This window comes from Marmota marmota, unplaced genomic scaffold, assembly GCF_001458135.2.
Source record: "Marmota marmota marmota unplaced genomic scaffold, marMar, whole genome shotgun sequence".
NCBI lineage: Eukaryota > Metazoa > Chordata > Mammalia > Rodentia > Sciuridae > Marmota > Marmota marmota.
This window is the reverse complement of record NW_026000082.1, coordinates 19,258,820-19,279,465: the sequence shown is the minus strand read 5'-3', so window position 1 is coordinate 19,279,465 and position 20,646 is coordinate 19,258,820. Positions and strand designations below refer to the sequence as shown.

At 34.8% G+C, this 20,646-nt stretch overlaps 1 protein-coding gene across 9 annotated transcripts in view; it reads left to right on the top strand.

Annotated features, from left to right (window-relative positions):
• Positions 1-20,646, top strand: part of Mast2 (microtubule associated serine/threonine kinase 2) — a 167,592-nt gene that overhangs the window by 34,939 nt on the left and 112,007 nt on the right. For 7 of the 9 annotated variants that reach the window (XM_015485063.2, XM_015485061.2, XM_015485062.2 and 4 more), the window contains one exon: positions 17,914-17,945. In XM_015485063.2, coding sequence (XP_015340549.1) covers positions 17,914-17,945 — 32 coding nt within the window. Of the gene's footprint in view, positions 1-2,586; positions 3,093-17,913; positions 17,946-20,646 lie in introns of those variants that run through there. The other 2 variants (XM_048815454.1, XM_048815453.1) reach the window with 2 other exon arrangements.

Here is a 20,646-nt window from a genome sequence, read left to right as displayed (position 1 = left end):
AGAATGATGCTAGCCTGAGGCTTAGCATAGATTGCTTTTACAATATTGAGGTATGTTCCTGTTATCCCTAGTTTTTCTAGAGTTTTGAACATAAAGGGATGCTGTACTTTGTCGAATGCTTTTTCCGCATCTATCGAGATGATCATATCTGACCACACTTTTTTCTTGGCCTCTTTGATAGCACTAGCGATCTGGATTCTCCTCCTTATCCCTCTTTTAACTTTTCTCAGTCTCCTGCAATTTGGTCAGTACTTACAAATATTATTTTAATATTAAAGATTTACCATATTAGAAGAATGCAAAATTTGTATGAATTTTTAAGAACAAAATATGAGTCTAAATAGTCCAGGTTGTGCAGGAAAGTTTGGGAACATACTACTCTGTCAGAGATACTGAAAAAGGTAATGTGAAGATGCATTGAAATGTCTTCTAAATGACTCTTCCTAGCAACCTTATAAAGTAGATGGCTGTATTTCCTGCTTAATCACAAAGGATTTGAGGTGAGGAAAGATGGGATAATGTTCAGGAAACAGTACATTGTTCTTTCTGATTGCAAAGCTAATTTACAGTGAGGTAGTGAAGATAAAATCTATTAGTTCTGTGTTATGGGTGTCTTGAATGCCAAGGGGAGAAGTGTTTTCTTTTTTGAACTTGTTTTTTTAGATAGTGAGGACTGGTGGAAGATTTTTAAGATGTGCATAACACTTTAGGAAAGGGAACCTGTCTTGGCCAAGGGTTGATAATCCTGTAAATTTGATTACAGTGACAGATGGCATTTCCCTGGAAACTTTTCTCCAGTTTTCCCAAAGTAACAAATGGAGCCTTCTTCACCATTCTTGTTAATACTTTGCATACCTTTGATGTGGAACCTCTTGCATTGCATTGCATCATCATTACTTGTTTGTATTTGGTTTTCTCATTGGATTTAATCTCTTCTAGGATAGAATTATCTGTTCGTGTGTAATATTGATTTTGGTAATCCTTCCCCGTTCCATCTTAGTGGTTGGCATAATAAATGATTTCTGAATTAGTAGATGAATAGTTTGAATTTTGAATCCCTGGTCTGCGTGGCTTTTGAAAATGTACCATTTTAAGTATTTCTACTGATTATAGGGTTGAATGAATTAGAGACTACTCCTGCTTTTCTCTGCTGATATATATGTTTTAGTTAATAAAATTATCTTGATATAGAGGTTCTATGGCTTTAAAAGCCTGTGACTTTGCAGTCACTAATTATACTATGTAGCATACCCTATGCAAACTGTCTGTCTGTTCAGGTCTTGTGTTTGTTTTCCCCATAGACATAATCCAGCCGTTAGTTGTTTAAAGCAGCAGATGGAGGAAGGAGTCCAGGGAGATGTGGATTTATTAGCTCTCACAATGAAAGACCACACTGGTTATGCTAAGGATTAAAAAGTTTCTGCTGAAAGAAAGGGAGATGGGTCTTGCTTTCTGTGCTATTTTCAACAATATGGCTAGCTCTCGTGACTATAGTCAATTGTAAAGACCAGAAAAAGATCTTGTAAATAGGCCTTCCTTCAAGTCCCAGACCATTGGTTGCAGCTGTCATAATTTTAAAAGGGGCAGCTTTTCTTCTTGCATACACACCAAATCTGACCCATAGTTACTGCTGTATTTACTTCTTAGGGAATATAACAGGCTGATTCAGGGTTCTTATACATATCTTTTTCTGTCAAATTTGGAAATTTGGATTAATATTTCTTGGAATCTTTTGCAGAATTGATAATTTTTGCATCATGTCCTATAGATTGAAGAATAATGATTGTGAATTAGAAGATAATGTATATAATCCTATTCCCAAAAACACTGTGCTGCCGTATTAACAATTTTTCTTTTTTAGAAAAAATCACCAACTTGCATCACCTTTCCCTGGTGCTTGCTAGGATTCTAGAAAGTAAGACAATTACTATAAAGTTGGAAAGTAGAAACATGGCTTATGGATGTTTAAGTGATAGAATCATAGTATGAGAGCTAACCTTTTTCTCTTGAAATATTAAAAAACTACCTATTTTTGAACCATGAATTAAGAGACAAACATCTTTAAACTTAGCTGAAGTCCTACTTTGAAAATGGTAGCCAGTGGCCAAAGAAACAGTTTGAGATGACTGAAGGTTGAGTGAAACTAGGCTTTTTCATGCTGTGCCCTTTTAGAAGTCTGGTGGAATGGGTTGCGTTTCCTGTGACAGCACCGTCAGCAGTGAATAGATGAATGAATTCCTCCATGCTCAGAACTCACAACACGTGTACTAGCCTCCTCTAAGGACATAAAAGAGCAGCCAAACCGACCTTAGCAATGATCCAAGCTCCTGAAGAAAGAGGCTTTTGGGACTGTCCAAGATGTGAGGACCAGCGTGTCTAGCAGTAAAGAAACAAAAGAGCTTGTGACAATATCGAAAGAATCTGACATTTGCTTTGTCTGTACAAAGGATGAAAGGAATTTTGCCGACTTAATCAAAACAATAACTGGTTTTATATCGGTTTGAGTCTAAAAACAGGCATCAGAATAATATGTTTTTCTGTATTTCGGAAGAATTGTTATTTTTTAAGAAAACGTATGTGGAATGGTTTTGTTTTGGAAAGGAAGACGTGACATGGATTTTATAAGCTTAGTAGCTGTAGGTGGAGACTCTGTTGTTTTGTTTGCCAGCCTTTTAAAATAAGCAGTGAAATCAGGATATCAAAGATTGGAATTCTTCCCCCGCCCTCAGAGATCTTTGTTCTTTTCTTAGTATTTTGAAAAATTCTAGCCAAAGCCATATGTATGGAAAAGAAAAACAAATGCAAAGTGTTTTCCCTATTTTGGGCAGTGATTCTGATGGGGTCTGTCTGTATCTCCTGTGAAGGAAGACGTGGCTCTGATGTGAGGCAGTGATTGTGTACTGGTGCTAGCCTGGTATAGTGGAGTAGCGGATTAGTGGGCACAGCCTGGTGTGCTGAATGGACAGTTTGCCTCTTTCTTCAGCATTTAAATAGGCACTAAGGCACTACTAGTTGACTGTCTGGGGAGTGGCTTTTTTTGTCTAATATCTGTTATGGATGATTCCAGTATTCTGCGGAGGAGAGGATTACAGGTGAGTAAAAGACTGATCTCCTTTTTATTGACTTGAAAATGTATTGAACATATTGTTGCAATTTTGTTTAGTTCATTTGAGGCAGGAGGTAGGGTGAAGTGCCACTAAGTTCCTCTTTATCCTATCATATACAGTTATAATTAGAGAATTTGTCTAAGATTTTGCTACTTTGATGGAAAAATACTGCCTGGGCTTCCTTATGTTGTATCAAGTGAGCGGACCATTAAATTAGACCTATATGGGATGCAAGCCTAATTTTGAGCATTAGACAAAATTGCCGACAGATTATTTACAGTAAACATATTCTGTCCCTGACTACAATGCCTATGCCTATTAAGTGACATATATATACATATGGCATTTATTTGATTCTACATATAATTTTAAAAACTTTTCTAAAATTATCACATTGTATATATATATGTATATATATATATAGTCTGTCCATCCATCTATATACTCCTTAAGTCTTAGAAGTAATTTGGCACAAGAAGAGGCTAAGTAAGGTATAATAATAAGGAGGAATAGACTGATAGATAACTTTCAACTGAATTTTAATGAATACTCTTAGTACTAAAAGAACACATGCTAAGTTTTTTAAATTTGATGATTTTTTTTCATGCTTTGTAAATTAGATCATCTTGCCTTAGTCTTCTTTGTAAAGAATAAGCCAGCTTCTATTTAGTATATCACTGACTGTTTTTGAGAATTGACATGATAAAGATTCCAGTATAAAACACTGAGTTAATTAAACTGTGAAGATTTAGTCAGGTAATATAGCTCCTCCTTTTGTTTTTGGTCTATTTATTTGTTATTTCTTTTTTTAAAAAATATTTTTATTTTTTTATTTTTTTGTTTTTATGTGGTGCTGAGGAATGAACCCAGCCCCTCACACATGTGAGGCAAGCGCTCTACCACTGAGCTACAGCCTCAGCCCCTATTTTTTTGTTATTTCTAAAGTTCTCTTTTTGTAAAGCACCTAGGGTCTTTTTAATTGCCATGAATTAACGTTATTTTGTGTTTTTTTAAGTGCTAAGAAAGAATATATTAGTAAACTTAAACAAAACATAAATTGAAATAAATTATGATATTTATAGTTATGATTTGTATTTCTTATTAATGTTATTATAAACATTCAAAGTTCACCAACTCTTTAGCAATTGTCCAGTGTGCTTTGGACTTTAAAAGTCAATATGATAAACTATTCCTTACATTATTTCTTCTATTACTATGACTGGTTTGATGAGCTTTTTTCCTTGATTTGTTGGGGGGAGTTTGGGAAGTACTTATAAAATGCTCATAAGACCTCACATAAATAGTGATATGTGTCCAAGTAGCTGCTAATAATTAAAAATGGCTGGTTCTATTAGCTCTTTTAATTACATTGCCTATTTATTTCTATTTAGTTGCCAGGATTCAGAAATGAAATCCTATTTGTCTGATGGGGAATATTTTTAATTATTGTGCTGTTTTGTGTTAAATCGATCATTTCTTCCTATAGCGACTGACTCAGTTTTCAGCGTCTGCTACCCTGTTCACTGATGTCCTTCCTCTTGAGTCTGTTTCTTTCTAGTGGGAGTGCCAAACTCCTAGATTACATAGTACTAGAGGGTGCTTTCCTGAAGCTATACTTTTAATTTTTTAAAAATTACTTTATGGCTTATTTTCCAGAAGACCAGAACATTTTGAAATAGAAGTATGCTTGAAAATCCACAGTTTAGATTATAAGTAAACTACAATATAAAACTTAAAAAGTAAATTTTAGATTAATATACATAAACATGGAAAAGCTAATGTATGCTTACTCATATAGGGGATCTACTGGGTAACTTCATATTAGAAGTTGAAAATTCAAATGTTTGGGTCTAATTGCTTTTTGGTGAGATAGAATTTCTAAACTTCCTAGAAATTTCCCAGAAAATCAGCCAACCATGAAACCTGCTTTGATCCCTCCAACTTTCTTTACCAGATTTCTTTGGAAATGGAAATTTAGTAAACAGCACATTTGTAAGTTCCATAAGGGCAGGACCTTGTCTGTTTTGTTTGCCATTTTCTCTCTAGTGAACAGAACAGAGCTGGGTACAAAGCTGTGTTTGTTGAATGCATGAATGAAACAAAAACAAAAAATAAAGGAGATGTTATTATATTATTTTATAAAGTTTTAAAAGTTCTGAACATGGCTGGAGATATAGCACAGTGGTAGCATGCTTGCCTAGCATACACAAGGCCCTGGGTTCAACCCCCACCACTACTACTGCTACTACTACTACTACTACTACTACTACTACTACTACATTACATTATCCAGTAATGTAATTATTGATGTAATAATGACAATTATTATTATTTCTGGACAATGTAATAAATAAAAAATAAAAAAGATACTGAATACTAGGTTAAAAGAAATAATATTTGTTGCTGGGCTCACTGGTGCATGCCTATAATCCCAATGACTCAGGAGGCTGAGGTAGGTGGAGCCCAAGTTTGAGATCAGCCTTAACAACTTAGGCCCTAAACAACTTGGTGACACCTTGTCTCAGAATAAAAAATAAAGAGCTGAGGATGTAGTTCAGCAACAAACTGTCCCTGAGTTCAGTCCCTATTACACCCCCACCTCCCAAAAAAGAAAGATAAAGAAATATTTGTTGTTAACATTGTGATAACTGTTTATCTAGAAACACCAAAGGAACCAACTAAAAAGCTATTAGAATAAAAATATCTTAGAAAAATAACGAGGAACAATATCAAGAAACTAATTGAATTCTAATTTGCCAGGAATATGCAATCAGAAAATAGAAGAAGATATTTTGCCCATATTAGCAACAAAATTCCCCCAACACCAAAAATAACTTTAATGATAAATATTAACACACACACACAGACACACACAGACACACACACTCTTTGGTACTGTGGATTGAGAACCAAGGGTGCTTTGCCACTGAGCTATACATGCAGCCTTTTTTTTTTTTGACATATCATACATTTGAATCAGATGGGATATAATTTCTCATTTTCTGAGTGTACAATGCAGAATTACATTGGTCATGCAGTCACGTATATACCCACAGCAATAATAATGTCTATTTTATTTTGCAGTCCTTCCATTCCCCCCTTCCCTCCCATCACTCTCCCTACCCAATCTAATGTGACCCACTTCTTTTTTTTTCCCCCTCACATCGTCATACCTGTATTTTGTATAACGAAGGGGTCTCCTTCCCTCTTCCATGCAATTCCCCTTCTCCTTCCTTTTCCCTCCCACCTCTCTTCCCTATCTAGAGGTAATTTTCTTCTCATGCTCTTCCTCCGTACTCCATTTTGAGTCACCTCCCTTATATCAGAGAAGACATTCGGCATTTTTTTTTTTTTTTAAAGAGAGAGAGAGAGAGAGAGAGAGAGAGAGAGAATTTTTTAATATTTATTTTTCAGTTCTTGGCGGACACAACATCTTTGTTTGTATGTGGTGCTGAGGATCGAACCCGGGCCGCACACATGCCAGGCGAGCGCGCTACCGCTTGAGCCACATCCCCAGCCCTCGGCATTTGTTTTTTTGGGATTGGCTAACTTCACTTAGCATAATCTGCTCTACTGCCATCCATTTCCCTGCAAATGCCATGATCTTGTTATTTTTTAGTGCTGAGTAATATTCCATTGTGTATAAATGCCACTTTTTTTTTTTTATCCATTCATCCATTGAAGGACATCTAGGTTGGCTCCACAGTCTAGCTATTGTGAATTGTGCTTATGCAGCCCTTTTTATTTTGAGATAGGGTCTGGCTACATTGCTGAAACTGACCTTGGAATCCTCTTGCTTCAGCCAAAAAGAGACCTTGGGATTACAAGGCATGTGCCATTCCACCTGATGGAAACTATAAAATATTTTGAGAACATAGAAGGAAAGATGTATTATGTGTGATGTTAAAGATAACAGTATTATAAAGATGTTAAAAAATAAATAAAATAAAAAAAATAAATCTAGCTTAGGTGAAGGTAGCTTTTACCAGATCAGCTAATTTGAACCTAAATTAAAGCAAAACAACTAGATCACTGTAATTTTGGTACAAAATAAATGTAGTGATAATAATAGTAGGCTAGAAATAGACTAGTTTATTTAATAATTTAACATGTGAAAGAAGACATCAATGAAGGGAGGAAAAATTACTCAATAATTATGATGGAATTATTGGGATAATTAACTATTGGGAGAAAATTAGGCTTTATCCTTACTGTTATATAGTGACATAAGTTCAATGTAAATAAACCAAACAATAATAAGAAAAACAGCATTCTTCATATACAAATAAGAATTTTCTTCCATATTTGTTGTATTTCAAAATTAGCATGAAGTTTTATTTTAGTAACTTTAAATGTGGCTAAATTTATTCAGTTGATGTTGCTTTTAAGTGTAGGTTTCATTAGTTTAGGTTTTTTTTTTAATATTTATTTTTTTAGGTGTAGATGGACACAATACAATGCCTTTATTTTTTTGTGGCGCTGAAGATGGACCCGGGTCCTGCCTGTGACATGAAGGCATTTGAGTTTGAAACATTTATGTCTCACTTGAAAAACTTCTTTTTTAGCCTTCCCTCTCTATTGTGTGAAAACTTATGCATTTGGGGGTTAAACCCAACTTAGGCCTAAATGTATTATTCAGTTTTGTAAAATGGCCGTGGATATTGCTCTGGCTGTTTGTACTAGTGTGTTCAATTTGGGAAAATTTCAGCTGTGTGCTTATGTGCACTTTTCTGTGTTTATATTGTATTCCATAAGTAGTTTAAAAGTATTTGTTATCTTTAATCTAGTGGGAAACTGAAGTATAGGGTAGCATTAAGCAAAATTTTTGAGAGGTGATAATTTTGGACTAGACTCACAGTAGATTCCAGCAGACCAAAACCAGCATGGATCACTCATCTTAAGTGCCATGTAATCAAACTGAACTTTGAAATAGGTCAGTATTAGAACAAACCAAAACAAAAAAACCTAACAGCCAGTTGGAGGGGGCCTAATTTACCTGAACTGTAGCTCAATGATTTAAAAAAAAAAAATGTCCTCTATTTTAACTTTATGAAGAAGGTGGCTTTTAAAATGACCAATCTACTTTTAGTTCCTTCTTTTTGCTTTCTCCATTTATTTTCTGCCAGAAAGCCAAATCCCTCTGCTCGGCTCAGCAGAACACCTATTCTAATGAGATGTTGCCCGATACTAGAATAAAATAAAATTGGTCTTTAAGCCATATTTAAATCATCAAATAAAAGACAAATTGATCTTTAAAACAGGTTTGTTGTAATTTTGTCTTTTGACAGTGGTGGTGTTAGCAATGTATATCTGGTAGGTCCTAGAATGTTGTTCTCCACTCCTAGTCTCAACTCAACAGTGTTATTTATATTAGTCATATGACGTGGATTTAAATATGAATTATCTAAGATACATAGTCTTTTAGTTCTTCTTTGATTTTGTTAATTGCTTCCAAAATCCATTTCTAGTAGAGTAGAAGATTGAGTTATATTTCTTGGAGCTGGTTCTTTTCCTTTCTGGGAAAAATTTGCAGGGAGAAGAGGAATGGCTAGGGTGAATATATGTATGAGTGAGAATTCAATAGACAGTAGGAGGAGGGGCTCAGGGAGGGAATTGCCTCAGGGAAAGATAGCTTTAATCTACAGTCACAGTCTGTACTGGTGACTGTGAACATAAAGCACAAACACCAGTCTTGTGACTTTGTGACTCTTGGCTTGCATTTTTACTTGAGGGGGTAGCGGTTATCTCCTTTGGACACTTGAGGCCTTTGTCTTTACTTTAGAAATATTTTATGGGTTTAGTCATTGTGAATAAGTGAGTAATACATATAGGCAGGGATTCCTGATGGGTCTGTGTGAATAGCAATATTTCATTTGTTATATAAAACCTTCAGAAGTTTGCTTTATGGGCACGTGAAAGGGAGTGAGTGTTTATTTTTTGAGGATTTAGTGTGTGTAGCTTTCTTCGTACTTTTACATGTAGTTCCCAAAATCTTTTATTTTGCTAAATATAGTCACATAATACTTTAAGTTTTTTGGGAAGTGTCATCTTTAGCAGGAAGTATCAAAGTACATCAATTTGAGAGATCCAAAATGGTAATAGAATTTTGGAGACCGTTAAAATAATATACTCCTGGTGGTTTTGGATGGAGGGTTGTTAGTTGTCAGGGGTGTGGTTAGTTTTTAGAGAATAGCACTTTATCCTTTGGCATTAGATCTTTGTTGCTGCTGAGATAAATTAGAAAAATGCAGTTTCTTATCACTCATGATAATCTATAGTGTCTAACCTTAAACTTTTAAATATATTTTCACATTGTTGTCTTGGAATTACCGTGAGATAGAGTAGGTATCTACTTGTGTGATAGGGGTGTGCAGAAAAGAAAAATGGAGTATAGAAAGGCTTGATGACCACTGACATTTAAGGAGGCAAGTAAGAAACCATTGTTTGTGTGTGCGTGTGTGTGTGTGCATATATATATTTAAACAATATATATATATGTGTGTGTGTATACACGCTTATTTACTATTTATTTTTTAATATTTATTTTTTAGTTGTAGTTGGACACAATATCTTTATTTTTATTTATTTATTTTTATGTGTTGCTTAGGATCGAACCCAGGGTCTCACACATGAAAGGCGAGCGCTCTACCGCTGAGCCACAACTCCAGCCTCATATATATGTTTACGTATATATAATATATATAAAAATATATATGTAAACTCTGAGCCTTGGGTTCTTTACACCATGTAGAAATATCTTGTTACTATCTCCAAACTGTCTTTACTGTTCCTGAAACTCATATGAGAACTATTCACCTAGCATTTATAAAATAAAGTACTTTTTTTATACATGATTTTATTTGAATTTTACAATCATTATCACTAAGCAATTAGAGGTAGTTGAAATACCAGGTATGTTATGATATGAATCTAGTTTTCTCAACCTCATATTTTGTACTTTTTCCTCCATTTCTTAACATTATTGTATAATGTAAGCACTCTATCATTGCAATTTGTTCTTAGGGTGATGCCATGGGTATTTAGTGGAATAAGCAAATGGTCAAAAAGAACAAAATACATTAGAGTTTCATAGGGATGTCATAACTGCATACACATAGGTTTTTGCCTTGTCTCCTGACCTCAAGAGAGGCTCGTGCCCAATGGTGAATATGCGAAAATGAACCTCCACGGTGTCCAGAGCAGTAGTAATGATAGTACATGGGAAAGACAGATTTTTATGAAGACCGAAAGGTTTATTTGCTGTCAAAGTTGACAAGATGTTTATGTTTGGAGTAATTGTTCTTTAAAGGCCAGTTAATAAAATTATTAAAGAGGATTTCCTTAATAGATAATGTGTCTCCCTTTTTACAGAAGGGAATGGGCAGAACTTTAAAAGCAATCAACATTAAGCTGTTTAAGTAGTTTGCATGGATAAGGAAAAAGCAGGAGGTTGTGGCTTCATGAAGCATGTTTTAAAAGGTAGAAATGTGTACTGTCAGATGCTTCTGATCAAATAAAAATAAATGGAGACTTAAAAATGCATGGAGGTTCTTTATCTGGAAACCATTGGTAACTTGGCAAGTATGGTTTAAATAGAGTTGTAAAGTCTAAGTGTATTTTCAGTGTGTTGAAGAATGAGTAGGAAGTAAGAATTTGGAGATGGTGGATATAAATAACTAATTCAAAGTGTGACTATGAAGGGAAATACAACTGATAAGGCAGTGATTAAAGAGTACCATGATGCATGCCTGTAATCCCAGTAGCTCAGGAGGCTGAGGCAGGAGGATCAAGAATTCAAAGCCAGCCTCAGCAAAAGCAAGGTGCTAAGCAACTCAGTGAGACCCTCTCCCAACAAAATACAAAATAGGGCTGGGGATATGCCTCAGTGGTCAAGTGCCCCTGAGTTCAATCCCTGGTATACTGCCTGCCTCCACAAAAAAGGAATGTGTAGTAACTAAGGAGATTTCTTTCTTCTTTTTCTTTTTAATCTCAATGTCCGGTATGCTTGAATGTGTTCAGCATGTGAATTGGAAGATTATGAAGAATATGGAGCATTAAGGAAAGATTTATAGATCAGAGAAGGCTGGGACAGGCTTTACCTTGTAATGTATTGTCAGTTATTACCAGTCTCGTTTATGAGAGAAGATGATGAGTCAGAGAACTTACGTTTTTTTGCCTAAATGGGAAGTATGTAAATTCATCCCACCTTCCTGATTGTGTAGCTTTCCACCCCAACCTGCTATGAATATTCCTCAGGAGAGGAAGGATTGGGAAACCATTGCCCCTTGCTTGCCTTTATCTGATTGGAGAACATATTTTTTTCCACTAGGTCATAGGCATGTTTTTATGGTACAGAACTTGGTACAGAATGTACTAATCTGGAACCCTGGGTGTCAAATGTAGGTTTAAGGAATGGGTGAGGAAGATAAAGAGATGGAGTCCCCTGGATGCATTTTCATGGGCACATTTTCCTTGCTATACAGGGATTTGAAAAGGGGTACCATATGCATTTTAATAGAATTTTTGTTAATTTTTGTTGTATAAAAGTATAATCTAATATTTACCCATTTAAACTATTTAAAAAACCCTCAGAATTGTTAATATAGATTTGAAGAACAAACATTTCCAGTTTTATATAGATTGTTTCCAAAAAGTAGAAATAGAAAATGTATTTTTCCAACATATTTTAAAAATTTTATATGTATATATATATATTTGTAGATGGACACAATACCTTTATTTTGTTTATTTATTTTTATGTGGTGCTAAGGATCGAATCCAGTGCCTCACACGGGCAAGGCAAGTGCTCTACCACTAAGCCCCAGCTCCAGCCCCTCCACACATTTTGTGTCTTGTTCCATTTATGCTACTATAACAAAATACTAAAGACTGGGTAATTTATTTATTTAAAATTTTTTATTTGTTCTTTTTAATTATATATGATAGCAGAATGTATTTTGATATGTGATACATACACGGAGTATGACTTCCCATTTATGTGGTTGTACATGATGTGTAGAATAAGACTGGGTAATTTATAAAGAACAGATATTGTCTCACAGTTTTGGAAACTGGAAAGTCTAAGATTAACATGCTTGCATATGGTGTCTAGTGAAGGCTTTCTTGCTGTGTCTTCATGGGGCAAAAAATGGAAGGGCAAATAGGGAGTCTCCTGACCTAATCACCCCTTAGAGACCCTATCTCTTAATTAAGTTTCAACATGAATTTTGGAGGGGGTGCAAACATCCAAACCATAACAACGAGGATAGTATAAATATGATGTCAAAACTGGAGGAGAACAATTTGAGAAGGGAAAGGTCTTAGGCCTGTCTTATTTACATAAAGACAAAAATCCTAAGTGAAAGCTTTCAGACCTCAATGATTTTATTAGTGAAGACTTAATATTTAAGGTAGAAATAACACATCTTATACAGATTCACCCATAAAATAGAGAAACATCTTCCAGCCAGTTTTAGGAGGCCAGCACTGTTGTGATACCAAAATTTGACAAGACATTCATTATAATAGAAAACTAAAGATGGGCTGGGGTTGTGGCTCAGTGGTAGAGCCTTGCCTAGTATGCATGAGGCACTGGGTTTGATCCCCAGCACCACATAAAAAAACTAAATAAACAAAATAAAAAAATATATATTAAAAAAACTAAAGACTGTTATCCATTGTGAAAATAGGTACAGAAATCATTAATGAAGTATTAACAAATAGAATCCAGCAATGTACTTGATGAAGGTGTGTTTAATACAGAAATGCAAAGTGAGTTCAATACTAGAAAATTAATCACTGTAATTCTCCATATTAACAGAAGAGAAAAACTATAGGAGCATTTCAGTAGATGCAGAGAAAGCACTTGACAAAACAGCTCAGTGGTAAACTGCTGGTCTTACATGTGTGAGGCCCTGGGTTCCATTCCTAGCATGGGGGTAGGGGAGGGATAAGATTTGAAGCAAATTGGGAACAGAAAAGAACTTTATCAATCTGATAAAAGTTATTTATGAAAAACCTACTACTAATACAATATTTAGTGGTAAAATATTGAATTTTTTCCCTCTGAAATCAGATGAGAAACCAAGCAAGGATGTCTACCACTTTCGTTCAACATTTTATAGGCAATCCTAGAATATGGAAAGAAGTAGAATGCTTCCTAATGATTGTTTATATAGAAAAGTCCTAAGGAATGTACCAAAGTTATTATGATTAATATAATGGTGAATTCAACAAAGTAACAATACATTTGTCAATATATAAAAATTGATAGCATTTGTATACTACATGCAGACAATTGGAAAATAAAATACATTTTTAAAATCTGTAATAGTTTTAAAAATGTATCCTTAGGAATAAGTTTTAAAAAGTGTAAGATCTTTTATAAAAACTGTAAAACAGGGCTGGGGTTTTGGCTCAGTGGTAGAGTACTTGCCTAGCACATGTGAAGCCCTGGGTTTGATTCTCAGTCCTGCACATAAAATAAAGTCCTGCACATAAAATAAATATTAACAACTGAAAAAAAAACATTAAAAGAAAAAAATTTAAGGGCTGGGGTTGTGGCTCAGTGGTAGACCACTCACCTAGCACATGTGAGGCTCTGGGTTCGACCCTCAGCACCACATAAAAATAAATAAGTAAAATAAAGGTATTGTGTCCAACTATAACTACAAAATAAATATTTTTTAAAAAATTTAAAAAAACCACAAAAACTGTAAAACATTAAAGAAGAGCTAAGTAGAGAATACTGTGTTCATGGTTTTGAGATATTACAGCAGGCTTTCTTGTAGAAATTAATGATCTGATTCTAAAATTTATGTGGAAATGCAAAGAATCTAGAATATTCTCAGCACTCTTGAGAAAGTACAATTTAAGGAGCTACACAGCTTGACTTCAAGACTTAATATAAAGCCACAGAATCAGAAGTACCATTTTGTTATAGTTTGATTTTCAAAAAAAGCACTATAGCAGTTTGTTAGGGAAAGTGTAGCACTTTCAATAAATAGTGCTGAATTAAGAGATTGCCTTTATGGAAACAAACAAACAAACAAGAAACGAACCTTAAGCTCACCTACATATTATTTCAAAATTAATTCAAAATAGGTCATAGACAATCAAATCTAAAACCATAAACCCTGTAGAAATAAAATGTTGGAAAATATTTTTGTCACATTGGCGTGGATAGAGTTTCTTAGATACTATACAGAAAGCATTAACCATTTTTTGAAAACAACAAATTGTCAGGGCACGGTGGCACATGCCTGTAATCCCAGCAACTTGAGGCCAGCCTCAACAACTTAGTAAGGCCCTAAGCAATTTAGTGAGACTGTCTTAAAATAAAAAGGGCTGGGTATGGCTTAGTGGTTTAGTGCCCCTAGGTTCGATTCCTAGTATTCCACCACTCCCAGAGAGAGAGAAAGAAAGAGAAAGAGAGAGGGAGAGAGAAAGAGACAAATTAACCATCAAAATGAAAAACTTTTGCTTATCAGAAGACAACTTCAGTAAGATAGACTACATACTGGGAGAAAGTATTCACAAATATATGAGACAAAGAACTTGTGTCTTGCATATATGAAAAAATAATAAAAAGAATCTAATTAAAAAGAGGGAAAAAATTTTAAGGTACTTCATAGGATAATGTATACTGATAGTTTGTAAGCACATGAAAAGTAGAAGATTTATGTTTGGTACCATCAGTCATCAGAAAAATGCAAAATTAAAGAAAGCCACAGTGAGTTACCATCTACCAGATAGCTAAAAGACTATATTCATTGGCATGAAGAATAATTGAACATTCTTTTATTTTTAATGTGAATGTAACAGGTATTAGCTAGAATTTGAAGCAATTGGAACTCTCGTGCATTTGGGTTTTTGTTTGTTTGTTTGTTTTTTGGTACTGGGGATGGAACCCAGGGGTGTTTAACTACTGAAACACATCCCCAGCCCTTTTTCATATTTTATCTAGAGATAGGGTCTTGCTGAGTTTCTCAGTGCCTCAGCCTCCAGAGCCACTGGGATTACAGGTGTGTGCCATTGCACCTGGCTCTCGTGCATTGTTAGTGGGAATGTAACATGGTCTAAGAACTTTAGAAACAGACCTGGTAGTTTGTTATAAAAATAAACATATATTTGCCTGTAACCAAGTAATTTCAACTCATGCATATCTATGTTTATAGCAGTACAGTTCACAATATCTAAGTTAAGGAGCTAGCCTAGGTGTCTATCAACAGATGAATGGGAAAAGGAAATGTGGCATATATACACAATGGAATATTACTCAGCAATAAAAGAGAATAAAATCATGGCATTTGCAGGTAAATGGATGGAGTTAGGGAAGATAATGCTAAGTGAAGTTAGCCAATCCCAGAAAAACAAATGCCGGAAGTTTTTCTCTGAAATAAGGAGGCTGATTTATAGTGGGGTAGAGAGGGGGGAGCATGGGAGGAATAGAAGAACTCTAGATAGGGCAGAGGGGTAGGAGGGGAAGGGAGGGGGCTTGGGGTTAGAAATGATGGTGGAATGTGATGGACATCATTATCCAAAGTACATGTATGAAGACATGAATTGGTGTGAATATACTTTGTATACAACCAGAGTTATGAAAAATTTGTGCTCTATATGTGTAATATGAATTGTAATGCATTCCGTTGTCATATATAAATAAAAAAATTTTAAAAATGAAACTGTGGGTAACATAGACTACCATATATGCTTAAACACTCTCTCAGCTCCACCAATCAAGTTCTGAACCCTTAGAAGTTATTGTAACTATTATATAAAATTATATTAAAATCCCCGCTTTTAAAAAAGAAGGATCACTCTCAGTGTTGAGCGTAAACTATAGAGGGTCAATGACTGAAGAAGAAATGAGATACCAGTTAGGAGATTGTTGAGAGGGCAGAGAAGAGACCATGGTGGCTTAGATTCAATACCAAAAGCCAACAGTATTTTTTCTTAACACCTTTAGTGGTAAAACTTACTTTACTTTGAATTCTTTTGGTAGCAAAATTAAACTGTGCTTAGAGTTTTATCACATTTATTGTGACTGTCATACATCTTGCTGCAAAAATTTTAATATATGTAATTTATTTTGTTGCTATCCCAGTCCTTGTTGGGGGTGTTAGGTATATATGTATATACATGTGCACATGCACACCCACACACATACATATGTACACACAATTAACTTTTAATAAAACCCCCTTAAAATTCTAATGTCTGAAACATGACTGGATCCAGAATTTTTGTTAAAGAGCATGGAGATATGTGTCTGTGGAGATAGTGAGAAATGGTTGGAATCTGAATGTATTTTAAACTTAGAGCATTTAAGAATGATGGATGGGGGCTGGGGATGTGGCTCAAGCAGTAATGTGCTCGCCTGGCATGAGCGGGGCGCTGGGTTCGATCCTTAGCACCACATAAAATAAAAATAAAAGATGTTGTGTCCACCAAAAACTAAAAAATAAATATTAAAACTCTCTCTCTCTCTCTCTTTAAAAAAAAAATAAAAAGAATGACGGATGGATTAAAAAAAAATACAGCTGTCCAGAGTTTTGGTCTCTTTTGAGGTGAGGAAAGGCTATGAGATGGAGTCATTTTTGGTGGAAAGAACAGTTCTTTTTTGGACTTGTTGGCCTTGAGATACTGAGTAGACAATTAGTTGTCCAAGTGTTTGGAATTTGGGAGACAGATCTGGGAAAGAAAACACTTGTAAAGTGTTGGGGGGTATAAATTGGTACAGTGGTTTTGGGGAGACAGTTTGGAATATCTGATACTTTAGGACTTTGCAGTTCTACCTCTAAGTGTATGCTTCCAGGAAACTTTGTATATGTGTGCACTAGGAAACGAGTACAAGAGTATTGTTTTTGATGGAGAAGAAAAACATTGAAAGAAAATTAAATGCTCATTTATTGAAGAGTGGATAAATAAATATTAGCATATTTATAGATAGGACTCTTTGTAAAGATTAGGTGAAACTCTTTGAAACTCAGGTGAAATATAGCCACATGGGCAAATCTACCATTATTTTTTTTGGTGGTGCTAGGAATTAAACCCAGGGTCTTGAGCATGCTAGGCATCTTCTCTACCATTAAGCCACATCTCCAGCCCAAGTCTACTAATTTTTGTAGTGTTGACTAATGTCACTGAGTTAACAGATAAATACATTTAATATGAAACCATGTATATATAATTTTAAAATATGCAAAATAGTACTAATAATTATTTATGAATATATATGATAAATGGTATGAACTCTGATCCTTATGTTAAGGAAAAAATAAGCAACAAATTAATAATAGTTGTTAAGAGGGGACTGGTGAGTGAGCTTTAGGAAAGCAAGACACAAGGGCCCCAAGCTGTAAGAGTTAGTTTTTTTTTTTTTTTATGCCAGTGCTAATCATCTTTTTGTTATATATTTTCTATTCTTGTTTGTCTAAATATTTTTGAATTAACTCTTCCCTTTCTCCCAATCCCATTTCATTTCTTTCATGTCCCTGCTGTTAATAATATGAATCCTTTACAGTTCATGAGCAGTTCTTGGGAAAGAGAATCTACACTGGAGAGATGGTTCCATCTAGTGGGAAAAATATTGCAAGTATTCTAAGAGACATTCCTTTTAGGAAGGAAGAATAAAGAGATAATCCGGACATTTTTGTTTTCACTGACCTTTTAGAGACAAAGGGAGAGGTTATTGTTTAGAAATATTTAGTCTTTGCCTTTATTATGACAACCCTAGGACATTTAGGCAGACCTACAGGACTCAGGGCCCTGTTTCTGTCTAACTTGTCTGTGTTTTGTTTTTCAGAAGGAGTTGAGCCTTCCAAGAAGAGGCAGCTTGTAAGTAGATGATTTTTACCATTATGATTGTGATTATGATGATCTCCTGCTTAGGAATCCCTCTTAAGAACTGTTCTCAGTATCCCTTGGAAAAATTCTACTCAAAAAATTAGTTTTTTATTTGATTTCTATCAAGGACAGGAAAGTCAATGGACCAGCTGGTCAGAGCTTCCTCTCTTTCCTATCCTTCTTCACCTTCAATCCCCTTCTCTTTCTTATTTTTTGCCAGAATTTTGGGTAAGCTTTCATCACAATCTTATTCTTGTTTGGGAGGATTTACTGAGTTTTGGTAGACTCAAGATAAGAAGGTTAAGATATTAAAATTGAAACTCTTTTATCAGAATCTGTCCCACAACATGGTCCTAGGGGGAGACCAATCTCCCTGACAAGTTGGGCAGCTAAGTTTGGATATTAGGTTGAAGTAGGTCTCCAACCTTTGTATTTTATTCTGGCTTCAGGGTGGTTAGGGGAGATTGGAAAATAGTATATCCATGGGTTTTAATTTTTTCTTGGTCTACTTTTTCTCCAAGAATTCTGTTTGAACAATATTATAGATCTGGCTATCAGAATCATCTAGAATGCTTGTTAAAAAAGCAGAACATAAGGCTAAAAATGTAGCTTTGAGACAGAGCTTGTGTGAGGCCCTGGGTTCAACCTTCAACACTACAAAAACAAACAAACAAACAACAAAAAAACCAGAATGTGAACTTACTGAATTATGCTCTCCATGTTGAGGCCAGGAACAACCTGTATTTTATAACTTATACCATATACTCAGACCCATCATGATTTACTAAAAGCTAAGTTTGGCAAATACTAAGAAAAGAGAGCTTTTATAAGACAACTTTTCCTCAAGGAGAAACATATGAGATATAATTAAGGAATAAGACACAGTGATATTCATACTTTTTTATGAAGTGTACTTTGTGTATGCATCATGTGGTTTTATTAAGTGTATGAAACACATAGTAATTCTTTCTGTTAATTTCATTTCAGAATTTTGATTTGATCTGGTTGATTCGATCCAATGATTAAATTGTTCTCTGAGATTTTTGTAAAGCCTTTTTGGCTAGTTTATGGAAGCTTTTTGTTGTTTGATATAAGGAGACTCTAATTATAAGTCAGAAAATTTGGGGGGTTCAGTCTTGGCTATATCATTTAACAACTTTTGTAAATCTAAACAAATCATTTGTCTCCTCAAAGGTCAGTTCCCTTATGTATGACATGAAGGTCATGACCCCTCCTTTTCCTTCTTATTAAAGCTGTTAGAAGGATCACTTAATATTATGTGGTAGTTCCTTCCTACTTAATTTTATTTTAAAATTTGTTTTTAGAATTCTTATAAACTTATGGATTCAATTTGGATAAATTGTTATTTAAAGGGCACATTTCTTTCTTTAAATTCAGTTTTAAGGGTGGATTTCTGGGGCTGGAGTTGTGGCTCGGTGGTAGGCTTGTCTAGCATGTGTGAGGCACTGGGTTCAATTCTCAGCACTACATATAAATAAATGAATAAAATAAAGGTTTATCAACATCCAAAAATATATTAAAAAAAGAAAAGAGTGGATTTCAGTTCTAGTTTTCCAAGCATCCTGACTCTTCTATAAGCTAAGCAAGGTAAAGGCACAACTAGAACTGAGAGGGCATAGCTTTTCAGCATTGTATTCAGCAAATATTTGTATTTGGTCACTTTCCTATTCTTTCTGACTTTTTTTTTTTTTTTCACTTGGTTCCCTCTATTTGGAAGCTCTCTGAGATTTTTTCCTTAAGATTAAGTGAAATAGATTAAAGCCTGAGGCACTTAGTTCTTGTAGGAACGTGTGCCTCCAGTGAATGGAAATTCTGGGGAGGAAGAGGAGGGAAGGGATATCCTTAGTAATATTTGGTACTGGAAGAATTTTTGGTCATGTTAGCTTTAAACTAGAGGAATTTTTTGGTAATTTTAATGCTATCCAAAGTTAGGCCTACTCCAACTGCCTTAAAATGTTTAATTAAGAAGCATCAAAATGATCTTTTCCTCCTCTTTTTAATAACAACTCACATTTAAAAATTGATCATCATTAAATATCCACTTATACCTCTTCTATGCTGGGAACTACTCTAAATTCTGAGGTTAAAGGGTTCAGTTAGATAAATTCTCTTTTGAGGAGCTCCTGTTAAAATTTAAGTTCTTCAATACAAACTATCTTTTTTTTTAATTTCTAAAATTAGAGACAGAAAAATATTTGTTCAGAGGAAGGGAGGACACATGAATATTGCTTTTAGTGTGTTTTATGTTGCTGTAATATCTGGAATGATTTATAAAGAATAGAGGTTTATTTTGGTTCATGATTTTGGAGCTCGGAAGTCCAAGAACATGATACTGGCATCTGCTTAGCTTCTGTTGAGGTCCTTGTGCCATTCAATTTAGGAAAAGGGACAAATGCAGAAGAGGCAAAATAGGAGAGGGCAGCTTACCTGTAGCAACCTGTTTTTGAGGTCACTAATTCAGTCCCACTAAAGACATTAATCCTGCCTAACCTATTCACTCCTTTTTGTTGTTGTTGTTAGTAAGAAGCACATTGTTTATTAGAAAAAAAAAAAAAGCCACGGAAAACATGGAGGTAGTGGGGAACTTAGTATGCAGGGCCCGAATAAAATTCAACTTCTCCAATCCCTCCTCCGCAAGGTAAGAAAGCAAACAAACTGAAAAAAAGCGGGG